The sequence below is a fragment of the Pseudochaenichthys georgianus genome, chromosome 17, assembly GCF_902827115.2.
Source record: "Pseudochaenichthys georgianus chromosome 17, fPseGeo1.2, whole genome shotgun sequence".
NCBI lineage: Eukaryota > Metazoa > Chordata > Actinopteri > Perciformes > Channichthyidae > Pseudochaenichthys > Pseudochaenichthys georgianus.
Window position 1 is genome coordinate 13,928,664 of NC_047519.1, and position 13,825 is coordinate 13,942,488.

General features: G+C 39.7%; 1 protein-coding gene across 1 annotated transcript in view; it reads left to right on the forward strand.

The window, feature by feature from the left end:
- The window catches only part of col6a1 (collagen, type VI, alpha 1), a 28,562-nt gene that overhangs the window by 12,366 nt on the left and 2,371 nt on the right, over nt 1-13,825 (forward strand). Inside the window, exons 22-34 of the mRNA XM_034104270.2 lie at nt 3,177-3,239; nt 3,352-3,402; nt 3,477-3,512; nt 3,734-3,796; nt 8,343-8,408; nt 10,707-10,742; nt 11,016-11,052; nt 11,264-11,272; nt 11,369-11,502; nt 11,865-11,968; nt 12,470-12,656; nt 13,506-13,677; nt 13,787-13,816. Of these exons, the coding sequence (XP_033960161.1) occupies nt 3,177-3,239; nt 3,352-3,402; nt 3,477-3,512; nt 3,734-3,796; nt 8,343-8,408; nt 10,707-10,742; nt 11,016-11,052; nt 11,264-11,272; nt 11,369-11,502; nt 11,865-11,968; nt 12,470-12,656; nt 13,506-13,677; nt 13,787-13,816 (988 nt within the window). The remainder of the gene's footprint in view (nt 1-3,176; nt 3,240-3,351; nt 3,403-3,476; nt 3,513-3,733; nt 3,797-8,342; nt 8,409-10,706; nt 10,743-11,015; nt 11,053-11,263; nt 11,273-11,368; nt 11,503-11,864; nt 11,969-12,469; nt 12,657-13,505; nt 13,678-13,786; nt 13,817-13,825) is intronic.

Below are 13,825 nucleotides of genomic sequence, written 5' to 3' on the forward strand. Positions count from 1 at the left end.
ACAGTTAATTCAATGTAATCAAACCACGCCCACTCTCATGAAGATTAGCTGGAAAGAGTATCAACACTTAACTTACAGTAATTTGTTTTACATTTTATAGGAAGCTTTTTAGTGTTAAACCCAATAAGAACTAACAGCTCACATTTTTGTTTTTTTTACCATTATTTAAAGGTAGGGTAGGTAATTCACTTCAGAAACACTTTTTGTTATATTCCATGGAATGCTCTTAACATCCCGATAGCAATGAATAAATTAAATGCTTTGACAATAAATATATACAAATATTTCATCTGTGGAAGCCGTGGCGCTGTAAAAAGCACGACCAATCATCTGAGCCGGCACGGCTAAAGTAACTGGATGGCCTACCTGCCTGTCAGCCTTCATCTGTGCACAAACTTATCTCGTGCCCTCATTGGTCATGTGCGCGTTCGTGTGTGTTGGAGGAGGGGCCGTGTTAGGACGTCTGAAGGAAGGGACAGATTTTTTTCGGCTGTGTACTTTCAAATTCTAGCGCACTCGAGCTGGTTTCTCCATTCTTACCTACCCTAACTTTAACTATTACTAAATAAATGCTTATTTATATTTAATGTTATAAAGAAATATAACGATAGGAAGAGGATTTGAAGCTGGGTTTTAAAGCCTTGAACATGAGTGGTTGCAACATCTTTATCTGTAAGCCACTCGTTTAACTCCAAGATCCATAAATTGCATTTTACTGCTACTGCATTCAAAAAGCTCTCATCATCATAAATCATGTGTATTACCAACACATTCTCACTCCCAACTCGGCCTATGTTGATGTTATGTCAGGGTCCCTGTCGTCACTTTCCAACGCAAGGGGGGGCCTTTAGCGTCGAATTTCAACTTTCAGGGATGTCCATAGACTTCTATAGAGCTCCCTGAACGTGTGTAGTAGACGAGTTGAGATCGCAGAGAAATGCTCTCCGCAGATCCATTCTCACAGCGTTTATCAATCTTTTTCTTACTCAATATCAAGCCATACTTATTGTTTTTACTTATTTATTTGAATTGTATCATGTCGGACTTTAGTTGCCGTCAGTTAGGGGGAGAGTAGGGGCTCAGAATACTGAAATCTGTATTGTTTCATCGTTTTTTTCCTTCAAATTTTGTATTCTTTTCTAAACCACACACTGTTATTTACTCAACAATAAGACACAAGTATCCTTGTGTTTATTTATTTGTTTGATTGTATAATATTCTTCATATATGATAAATGAAAGGTAACATTTTATTTATGGTATTATTTCCACATATTTCTCTCCATTCTTCCTTCTGCCAACGGTGTCGCAGTTTCTCGTCTCTCCCGTTTTTGTGCTTAGTGCGTACGCATGGATCAGAGTTTGCGTGGAGGACCGCACATTTTCCCGTCAAGTTAGTTTTTTATAAATCGCAAACAGTGCGTAGAAACTGGCATACGCCATCTTTTGTGCATACGCACCGTTTATAAATGAGGCCCCAGGTCTTATGTCTGTGACCCCTCCTGTTGTTCATTGATAAGCCTGAAACATGCACTTGTCAAGGTTCAGAGGCACATTTTGCAAATATGGCAGTAGCCATCGATCATCTTAAGATAAGATATACTTTATTGATCCCAAGTTGGAAACATTTGCGTTACATCAGCATGTGTAACAACTGTAAATATGCAGTGGTGTTTATTTGTAAATCATTTAGTATAATCACACAAATTCTGTGTTTTATATTTAATAATTCTGTGTTCTTTATTTATTGATTGTTCAATACCTGACAAGGTCAGAGATGAAAAACTTGGGTCGCAGGTTCCTCAAAAGTGCATTACAATACATCTATCAATATGTGTGTATACTTCCACCCTTAAACTGTCATATTCTGCACATTTCTTATACTATCTACATACATCTTATAAGAGTGTAATACATATGTATAATATCAGTTCAAATAAGTGCTTCAACATTAACATTGCAGGAAAGTTTATTGACAAGTCCCAAAACAAATTATGCAATATATTAAACGTTAAGTACTTTGTGAGGCTTAAAATGTATCTGAAGATACCCCCAAAGCTTTTTTCTTATTCAAAAGAAGACGTTAAAGGCGGGGTAGGTAATTTTGGAGAAACCAGCTCGAGTGCGCTAGAATTTGAAAATACACAACTGGAAAAAAACTGCCACTTCCTCACAGAGCCCCTCCTCCAACACACACGAACGCGCACATGACCAATGAGGGCACGAGATAAGTTTGTGCACAGATGGAAGGCTGACAGGCAGGTAGGCCATCCAGTTATTTGGATGGTCGTGCTTTTTACAGTATTACGGCTTCCACAGATGATATTTCTTTATGGATTTTTTGTCAAAGCACATAATATATTCATTGCTATCGGGATGTTAAGCAAAAAGTGTATATTTTGTATTTACTCTTAATATTTTTATGTTTTCATTAAATATAGCATATCAACACAAAAATTCAATAACGTGCTTTAACCACTAGGCGGGTTAAAAAACTGTAAAGTTTAAAGTGTTAACTTTATACAACATTTGAAGAAAAAAACGATGAAACAATACAGATTTCAGTATTTTGAGCCCCTACTCTCCCCATAACTGACAGCAACAAAAGTCTGACATTATATAATTAAAATAAAGAAGTAAAAACAATAAGTGTGGCTTGATATTGAGTAAGAAAAAGATTGATAAACGCTGTGAGAATGGATCTGCAAAGAGCATTTCTCCGCGATCCCAAGTTCCCAACTCGTCTATTACCAACGTTCAGGGAGCTCTATGCAAGTCAATGGGACTCCTTGTTGGTTGAATATTGACGCTAAAGGGCCCCCCACTGCGTTTGATAGTGACGCCAAGGGATCCTGACATAAAGTCAACATAGGCCGAGTTGGGAGTGAGAATATGTTGGTATTACACACAGTATCATAAAACCAGATAACAATACCCTGCAGCCGATCGCAATAATTTATTGTGCTGTAAACATTTTAAAAGTTGTTTCGCTACATGTAGAAACACGCATAGACACACACAGAGTATGATAACATCAAGATGTCTTCAACAAAAACATGGCATGTCACTTTTCATATATGTATAAAGCGTCTTTGGGTTCAAGAAAAGCGCTATAGAAATAAAATGTATTATTATTATTATTATTATATGTTTCCAATCCTATCATTCCTTACCAAGGGACCCAAAGGACCGAGAGGAATCAAAGGAGGTCCGGGAGACAGAGGCCAGATCGGGGAGAGGGTGAGTGTGGGAGACAGATGTGTGCCATCCATCATATTCCCCACCAGGAGCTGTGTGTGTGTGTGTGTGTGTGTATGTCTGAACTGTAAGTGTAACCATTTCTTAATTTCAGGGAGAAGATGGTTTACCAGGAAATGGTACTGCAGGTTGCCATGGTTTCCAGGTAAGTTTTAATACTAGTTAATGCTTGTTATGTTTGACACATACACCATTTTAAACATGTATGTCTTTCTTTAGGGTTATCCTGGGCCACGTGGAGATTCTGGTGAGCCGGTAAGTTAACTTACAAGCTTCTATTTGAACTTCTATGCATGCATATATTTTGGATGAATATAATGGAATTATAGGAGGCTTTAAATTCAGATTGGGCTTCCCAGTACTATACATTTACACATCAACAATGAATATGAGCAGCCATGTTGGAAGTTCACTACCAACATTGTAAAATCAATCGTCACGCTCATGACCTCTGTAATTTGCTGTGTGACCTTCAGGGTGGCAAGGGAACCCCTGGACCCAAAGGAGATGACGGAGATGCTGGAGATCCAGGCCCCGATGTGAGTCTTCCTCTGTCTCCTTTTTGCAGTTTGTCCTCAATCTTGCTCTGGTTTTTATCATTCCTAAATCCCTTCTTGGCAGAGAGCGCCGACAGGATGTGAGTCACACATCTCTGTTATGTTCACGTTTACATTTTTTATTTTTACTTGTCTCTTATAACACTTATAATATATGGCACAATATGTTTCATCTTTTAATTGATGTTGCTTATTTAGTTTTACTGCATTAGCCTCTCACATACTTTACTCTTATTTATTTAAGTCCATCCATGTTGCTCTCACACTCGCCTTCTGTTCTGCAGCTGGAAACACTTTGTGTGTGTGTGTGTGTGTGTGTGTGTGTGTGTGTGTGTGTGTGTGTGTGTGTGTGTGTGTGTGTGTGTGTGTGTGTGTGTGTGTGTGTGTGTGTGTGTGTGTGTGTGTGTGTGTGTGTGTGTGTGTGTGTGTGTGTGTGTGTGTGTGTGTGTGTGTGAGGGGGGGGCGTCTATTGGGAAGAGGGCTTTGAGCTGATGCAGCTGTGTATATGTCGTTGTCAAGGATACCAGGAAATGAGCAGAAACGATGTAGGGACCACATCACTTTTGTAATGTGTGTGTGTGTGTGTGCATCAAGCATGCCTGTTGTAACACTTGAACTCCTGGTTTAACTCGGTCATGTTCGAATTTCCAAGGTTCGTGTTTCACGGCATAAACATTTCTGCAAATGTTTGTATTTTCTCTCATCTGTACATCAGTGCACCTTGACCTCTTGTCTTTCGAAGAAGTCACACTTTATGAGCTTTGGGTTTACAGTGTCAGATTAGTTTACCACACATCAAGAACTTGTGAAACAGAGCAGGTTTATATGCGTGTCGTTCACCCAGTCGATGTTTACCTCTTCCACGTTTTCCTTTGTGCTTGAGTAAAGCAGAATACCGTAAACATCTCACAACCTTCCTTACTGATTCTACGGCTGCTTTATGACCTCAAACCTTTATAAAAAGTGAACTATCACCAACTCACAACATTTTATACAGTCAGTATAGTGGAAACTGTTATTCCTTACTAAATCGTCTTGATTTCAAACTACTTGAAGGTATTCGCTTCATTGACTTCATCTAGCCTGCTTCTCTTACGGAAATATTAAATGCCAACACCACGCCTCAATCAGTCTATAAACTAGTGGTAAGCTTTGGAAAAGGGTTGGAAGGAATGTGAAGTAAATGGGCTAAAACATATAAAATCACCCATGGTCTTTAACTTAGAAAAACTTACACATTGTTTTGGATATGTACTTTTGGCAAAATATATTTCATTTTGTTGCAAGCTCCTTTGCTAACGCATACTAGTGTAGTCATTTGGGAATGACTCATAATCACTTCTTGGCAAGAGTTAGTGAAGAACATTAGCAACACTCAGTTCATATCTTAGATATACAGCTACAGTCAGGAGACGGTTAGCTTAGCATAAAGACTGGAAGCAAAACAGCTAGCCTAGCTCGGAAACTTGCTTTGCTGCACCTCTAAAGCTCACTCAATTAGCCATTATACTTGTTTATTTCTTACAACATTTTTTAAATGAGTAATGGTTTTACCGGGGGTTATCAGTCCACAATTAGTTTTGGCCTAAAGCAGTAACATTTAAAGTCAGGCTGGCTGCTTCCTGTCAATTTGCTAGCTAAGCTTACTCAACATAACATAACATAAGAAACTCATCAATCTTGTCAGCTAACTCTTGGAATAAAAGCGAACAAGATTATAGCAAAAAGTCCAACTATTGCCAATAACAAAAGATCACTCATCTCCTCTCAGCTGCTGTTCCTTTGGTCAGTCAATGACCATGTTCTTTATTCAAATGCATAAGATCATTGTGGAAAAAATGAATCCATTACATTCCACGTATCCCCCGAGGCATTCATCCAACTCTTTATTTTTTCATTCTTAACGGTCCATTACATCTGTTTCTCTGGACAGTGACTTGTTTGTTCCAACACGTTGTACACTCTGCTGTTCACTGTTAGTGACTATACAGCGAAAAAAGGGTTTCACTTGAAATCATGAGACATCAAACTGGCTAACAGCATATTCAGACCATCTGATGCCTCTGGCTTGATTGTGATTTCTGAGTGACAGGACTTCCAATTTAAATTGTTTGAATATTTTCACACCGTGCAGACGTGCACCTTTTCCAAGCCAGAGGGCCCAGGGGTTACAGACAGAGGTGGTGGAGACAGACCTTTTGACTTTTCAACAATGTATTAGCAGACACACTTCTAAATGATAATATACACATTTTCAACAAGTTACGACAAACAGTCAGATCTGTGTGTGTGTGTGTGTGTGTGTGTGCGCGTGTATGCGTGCGTGCGTGCGTGTGTGTGTGTGTGTGTGTGTGTGTGTGTGTGCGTGCGTGCGTGCGTGTGTGTGTGTGTGTGTGTGTGTGTGGGATTGGATGTGGTCAATTTTCTCAACATCAGTGTGTTTGAAGTTGAGAATGTGCGGTAATTGGAACCGTGTGTATGCGCACATGTGTGTGTATTCTTACTCAAGGCTGACAGCAAGTGAGTGTGTGTGTGTGTGTGTGTGTGTGTGTGTGTGTGTGTGTGTGTGTGTGTGTGTGTGTGTGTGTGTGTGTGTGTGTGTGTGTGTGTGTGTGTGTGTGTGTGTGTGTGTGTGTGTTTAAAGCCAGGTGTTTGACATTACCTCCCCTCTCTGCCTCTCTATCTTTCATACCCGTCCACTGAGGTAGCCTCAGTGCTGATCTGCTGATTGGAGTCAGCTCGCAGCTCAGATCAAAGAGCGAACATGATTTATTGTGAGGATTTGTGACCTGCATCTCAAATCAGTCTGGCATTTCTTGAGCAACAAATGTGTAATTATGCGACTACCAATCCAAATGGATTTGGAGCACAGATGAGATAGACATGTGTGGAAAACCTTTCTGAATGTTTTGGGATTTGATACATGGAGCTCTTCATGTTGGTTCAAAATTGTACAGTTACAGAGTACATTTGTTGTTACACAAAAAAGCTGCTAATCTACAATAGCCTATTAAGACCATTGCAGGTAAATCATTTATATTACAACTTATGAAGCCAGGGGAGTGGGGTGAAAATCCAAAGACAACATTCAGAATTTACTAGAAAACAACGGAATATTCTCTTCTGAGTTTGAAGTCGTTAACTTAAAAGCTATCATCTCCAAACTGTGTGTGGTTTGATGGTTCATCCAAGCAAAGTCTTTTTCTTCAGGAAACGTCTTTTTTCTTTCTTCTGGAGCTTTATCTCAAATGTATCGCTTAAATCTTGGAAATTCTAATGTCTAAGGGGAGGCTCCATAAATAACTCGTCTTATGATTCGGCACATGTGTTTGCAAGGCGTTCAGAAAGTGGTTTTGTTCCTCCATTACAGTATCTGCTCTGAATTTGCAATTTTGCATCACTTTAAAATGTTGCAGCGGTTTTCCTCGAGCCAAGTCGCCCACATTTCTTTAAAGTGTGTAACAGTGTCTGTGGGAACTTGGAACTTAAAGATGAAATCATTTTCCAAAATTGATTTAGAGTGTGTATGCACATTTTTCTCCACACTTTAAAGTCTAATGTCACAGTGATCATCAGCGGGTCAGAGTGCAGCAGCTGCAGGGCTTTTGGCTGCTCCTCACCCTACAGCTGCTGCACTGGTGTGGCAGATAGAGGGCCGGACAGGACCAGACCTGGCTCAGTTAAGATTTTAAATGGTTTCAGAGGCTTTTCTCAGACTGACTCTAGCCTTTGAAGCTGTTTGATGAAGTGAAATATGTTGTGAGATATAGCCTTTAATAAGTCTCAAAGGCCTTACGAAATATTGAATAGTCAAATATTGGCTAAACATTTTAGCCAAAGGCCCTGCACACGCAAAGAGGTGAACCCACTTGTTAAATGCAAAACAAATGATATTCATATCGATTGCAACCACCAGATACATGAAGTTAATATAAAACGTTGCAACATTTCACTCTGGAATATCCTGCTTTAGTTTAAAGTCTCCCAAAATGGAAGAAAGTAAGTAGTGAAGTATCACTGCTACTTTGAAATGAGGTAGTGATGTGTGCTAATAAATGCACATTTTCAGAAGTTCAGAATTGTGAACACGAGATGCACATTTTTAACAAGACACGTTTGCCATCATTTAGTTTAGTTTCAAGCAATATATTGCTACTGTGATTTAAATACGAAACTAAACGATACAATACAATAGGATGCTGTGATATGATAACAATACAATTTGATAGAATACATTATTAGTGAAAGTAATAACTAGAAGCAGATGCAAATAACTGGGCTGCAGTTTCATGTCTTGTTAACTCGTACAAAAAACACCCACAATTTAAAACACAGCTTGCAAATTGTCAAGTTATTGTGAATGATGCCCGGACCAATGGCGGACATTTACAGGATTGCACATTGAAGTACAGAAGGATGGGATGTTTTCGACCTTCTAAAAAATGCATTTCTTTAAAAAAGAAAATGAAGAAAGGCCATCAAGGTATGGGCCTCTCTCTCATTCTCTTCTAATTTTCTGCTTCCACAGAACAACAAACCAGGACCTGCAGGATCTAAAGGGGCCAAAGGTCACAGAGGATCCGAGGGCAATCCGGTAAGATTACCACGGAGCCAATGAATGAGTTGATTGGTGTGTTTGTGTGCATATTTGTGGGGGGGTGCAAGTGGAGACACTGGAGGTACTGCTCTCCAAACTCCAAACCATTGCCCTACTCTCACTTTCTTTGGGGTATTTTTTATAAACACCTACAGTGGAAAGTTATGCTTAAAGATTAGCCTACTTTAGCTTGATGGAAAATTACATTTTTAATTGCGTATTTACAAATCCACTGACAGACACATCAGTTGCAAACAATTACATCATTTAGAAACATAAACAAATCCCATGAAAACACCAAAACCAATCATTTTCCAGGCCTTTCTATGGCACTCAACCTCAAGCCCATTCGTTCCTAGTAATGACTTAAAAAAGGGTTCCTTAAAGGGGACCTACCATGCAAAATGCACTTTTTGATGTCTTTTATACATAAATATGTGTGTCGGGGAACTCACGTAGCGTCAGAAAATAAAACCCTTTTTCTTTTCCTCCGTACCCAAATCTTTTAAAAACGGGGCTACAACGAGCGGATACAGATTTGCTGCCAATATGACGTAATTTCGGATGGTGGACCCACAGAGAGTTGCTATCAGAAACAATGCCTGACGTGTTTTGGACGTAATATGGTATTAGCAAGCCTCGCTAACAATCAGAGCTAACCGGTACTGGAGAGCACTGGATAGCAGGAAATATAAAAAGGAACTCACCTTGTGATAACCTGCAAGAGAAAAAGCATTTGAGCTCCAAACTGTTTCAGAAATAATCCATGATGTGGTTTAGAACAGGATGGCGTTTTATCACAGCAGAATTTAACTTCATCTCCGGTAGAATTCTGATCAGGCCTTAGCTCCGCCTCCTCTTTTTTTTTTTTTTTAAGCTAAGGACCCAAATTCCGCGTTTCTCTAACAGGGCTGGAATAGAGGGATATGAGGCATGGCTAGAATGCATGATCTGTTTGTATTTTGAGCAAAATACAATATTATAGACATGTTTTTATATATTTTTATATTATCTGAGACCCATAATATATGCCTTAAAATAGCATGATAAGTGCACTTTAAGAAAAAATACTTAAAAAAAAAAAAGAAGCTTTTCATAAAACAGCTCGATACTGTACTTTTTAAGCAAATTTGACTGAAACAAGAGAAAACAGTCTTATATTTGGACGTGGCTTTCAACTCCGGATGAGTACACCTTTATGTCATATAGTAAATATTTACAGCACCAGAATGGTAAATAAAAGAAACTACAGTGCCTGTGTTACTAAGAAACACCTCACTTTGCACTGGTCAAGCTCACTGAACGGTTTTTCATTTCATATCAACAATGGAGGTCTTTGTCAACCATTGACTCATTGTTGGATTTGGTCTTTTCATGGGATTTTTCTACACTTACTGTGTATTTCCCTACGTATGGGCGGAGGTTGCTACTAATCCCTTACACATCCAGTAAGTGAGCTAAGGTTGGTCAGCACTCAACATAACATCAAACCGCATGCAAAGACATAAAAGAAGGCTTTCCTCAGTGCGGCTCAGTATGTTGGAAAGATATTGATACGTTTCCCTGTCAACTGGCAAGGGAAAGCTTGTGGCATTGGATCATATGAACAGATGAAAAGCTATTAGGTCTAAATATAACACTGTGTGTGAGACATGTTGTCCACTCACAGTGTTAAAAGCTCTCACACTTTCCCTACTTTCTGTTTTTCCTCTGTGTCCTCCCTTTTTTACTCCTCTCCTTTTCACCTCTCCTCTGGCTTGTGTCTCTGCTGCATATTTCTGCATGTTTGCGTCATGCGTTGTCGGACGGTTTCTCTCGTCTACAATTAACGGCCGTCTCCCTTTCCCTCTCTTGTGTGTGTGTCTGCCTGTGTGCACACATGCAAGCTCTGCTGGCGTCTTTGTCACAGAGAAGAATGCTCTTAAACTGAGTTTAATGTCTGTTAAAACAAAACAGATGGTTTTCAAGCAGCCGAGTGAAAAAAAGAAAAAAAGAAAACGAAATGCTGTGGCAATGAACTTATGGAAGATTCACATGTTGTTGCAGAAAGATAGCAACGCTCACAAATGTGTGGGTGTGGGTTGGATGTCTGAGGGATTCTGGTTTCCAGTTTTCTTTGGTGATGGTTTTTCCAAAGAATCAACAGTTTTTGTTTTTTTTCCTGTGAAAATAAAGTCTTACAGTTCTTGCTCTGTCATCTAAAAGTCAAACCGGATACACTTTTGTCTGTCCAGTTCTTTTAATCAGATAGACCACATTAATCAAATGAATCACTCGTTCTCCCTTTTTCTTCAGGGACCTATTGGGCCTTCTGGACCACCAGGAACTGATGTGAGTATAACGTCGGCTAAACGCCACAGATTTGATTCCCCCTCGAGGCCCACTCTAGTTTTGACTCTGGAACTGATACTGTATGTTTAGTCTAAAGCCACACATTCAATTTCCTAATCACACCAAAAAATGTCCTTTCACCAACAGTCCTCTGAGGAAATTATATTGTCATGTTTCTTCTATTCTGGAACTACTTCAAACTGTACAAACAGTTAGGTAATGTGATTTAAGGGGGTCTTGCTGTTCTGTAACGTACTCCACCTCTCTTTTCAGGAATGTGAAATTCTGGATATCATCATGAAGCTTTGCTGTAAGTTTAACGCTCAACACGCAGAAGTGAAGCCAGATGTACCCCATTTCAGAAATGTTGGCCTTTTCAACTCAGAGCCTGAGTAGCCCATCATGTAATCGAAACCTCAAGAATGTCAGGGTTGCACAGGCTATGTTGTGTTACGTCCTGCGCAGTTCATTAACTCTGATTTGTGTTGTTTTCGCTCTTTCCTCTCCTTATCACGGCGCAGCTTGTTGTGGTAAGTTTGCCCTTAAAGTCACCATCATGATCATGTTGTTTCTCATGCTCTCTGGCTATTGTGATCCTTTGTACTTTTGTTTATGTCTGCCTCCAGAGTGTAAGTGTGCAGCGATGGACCTGGCCTTCATCGTGGACAGCTCAGAGAGTATCGGTGCCACCAACTTTGCACTCTCCAAAGACTTTATCGTCACAGTCATAGACAGGCTGATCAAAGACCAGCAACTCAAGGTAACATCCTATAATTGTCTCCACTGTAAATAATATCTATCCAATCTGCCTAACCTCAAAAGGATAACCTACAGTTGAACTTTGTGGATTGTGTTGTTTATTTAGTGACACAAAAAAAGTTGCAAAAGCAGTTTTCAGAGATGTTCAGAAGGGCCAAGAACAGACTTAAAAATAGAACTTGTGAAAATGAAATATTGGGTTGGGTTTTGGAACTTGCTTTATGTCTCTCCAATGACTCCCTCCGATTGGATGTAAATAGTCAGGATGGGTGGGACGCAAAGATGTTGGCAGAGGAGGAACTCGTAGACATAACACGCAAAAACAAAACACAGAGTCACCATACAATGCTTTTTTCCCTCCAGTTTGCAGGTAATGAGTCAGGTTTGAGTGTGGTCCAGTACAGTGGATCACAAGCCCAAGAAGTTATCCGACTGAGCGGCAGCCTTGACCTCACCGCATTTAAACAGTGAGTTCACAAAATGATGCCCTGCCTTAGGACTTCCTCTTTGATTTCATTGGTTTAGTATCTGGTTACATCCTCTTCATGTTTTCAATGACATGAGAAGATTGAAAATCTTGTCATCTGACCACTAGGCACATTATGCAGTTACCTAACCCATGGAAAAAAGCAAACGCATGTATTTCAAAACATTTTTAACAATTTCTATAAGGAGCTTTTAGCTTTTACAAGCTAACTACAAAAGCTCTTTGTATTTTTGGCTGAAAAGGCCAGCTAAGAATGGTTGGAAGGCTAAAACACATTTAGTGTTGACATGCTTTTGACAACTCATCGACTCTGTTTAAATTCTAAACAAATTTCAGCTATTTCTTCTAATATATGCGATGGACGATGGAATATATATCAATCCTCTAACTGTGTCCTCAAGTGCTTTTTCCAATATCCTTGATTTTATAAAGAAAAAGCCATTGATTTTGTGTGATAATATTTCTCTGTGTGTGTGTGCAGGAAAGTGAGAGACCTGGAGTGGCTGGCCGAGGCCACCTACACAGGCGAGGCCCTTGATTTTGCTCTGAAGAACTCAATCAAACTTATGACGCATGAGAACAAAGTCATCATCGTTCTCACAGACGGACGTTCTGACATTTCGAGGGACAAGATTCCCCTCAACGTGCTCTGTGGCCAAGGCCTCAGGGTGAGTACAATGCTCCTAGAAAGGCCCATGCTGCACTTGTGGCTATTTAAAGTTAAAACTTAGAAGATCTTGTTTTGGCCACACCAATGGCGATTAGCGTTTATTGCATATTTGTTTTTGGATCTCGCTTCCCATTTTTCCTGGGAATGGCACTACATGTTTTCTGTTTGTAATTTTCTTGTATAAAAGAAGATTGATTTACTTGTTCGTTGATGTTAGCATCATGGCTAACATTACTGTCCATGGCCAGAACCAAACATAAGAATCCCAAAGAACTAGAAACCCTATTCTTAGTGCGTTGATAGAGGCCAAGTAAAACACCCTGTAGAATTAATAAGAAGACAGGCTATGAATACTTACTGACCTAGCTCAATGGAAAGAACGTTTTTATCACTCCTCGTTCTTTGCCGGTTAAGACGTATTTTATTAATGTCAAATTAGGACATTTTTGTTTCCACAGCTCTGGTTGTTCTGCTACCTGAGTAAAGCTACTTTCTTTACTTCCCCTTCAGCAAAATGCTCTCTGGTAGATATGACGCAGTGTATATATTTAAGGCTTTTATTGACAAAGATGAGAAGAATCTGTAATGTGCTGCCATGTGGGATCAATAAAGACTTTGATGTCTTGGTTCAGATGCTTCTGGTTATTATTTTTATTATGTTCATAAGTGAAGGCAGGACTCGAGCTCTGTCCTCTTTCTTTCGGTGCTGTTTACCAATTCTTTATTTCCCCGTAAGATGGCAACCGAAATGTCGAATATTTTATGGACATTACATCATGCAAACAACACTTACCTTATAAGGATTTTTAAATTCCCGCCAAACTAAAACCTTCTTCCTCCTCCACAGGTGGGTGGATTAGGCGTGAAGGATTACTCAGGCCGTGAGCCAAACCAGGAGCAGCTTGGGGAATTGGTTTGTAAGAGCGACCCCAAACCAGGCTTTCAGTTTGTCTTGGACAACTACGCAGAACTGCTGGATGACACTTTCCTTCAGAACCTCACAACCAATATCTGTGCAGGTAAATAACACACACAGTGCAAACACACACATCGCTGGTTTCCATCAAGTAAATATGTTGTACCAACCTCAAATAAAGACGAAGTAACCCTTGTTGTTCTTTCTTTCAGAAAAGAAGTGCCCCGACTACAAATGTCCCAGTAAGTCTG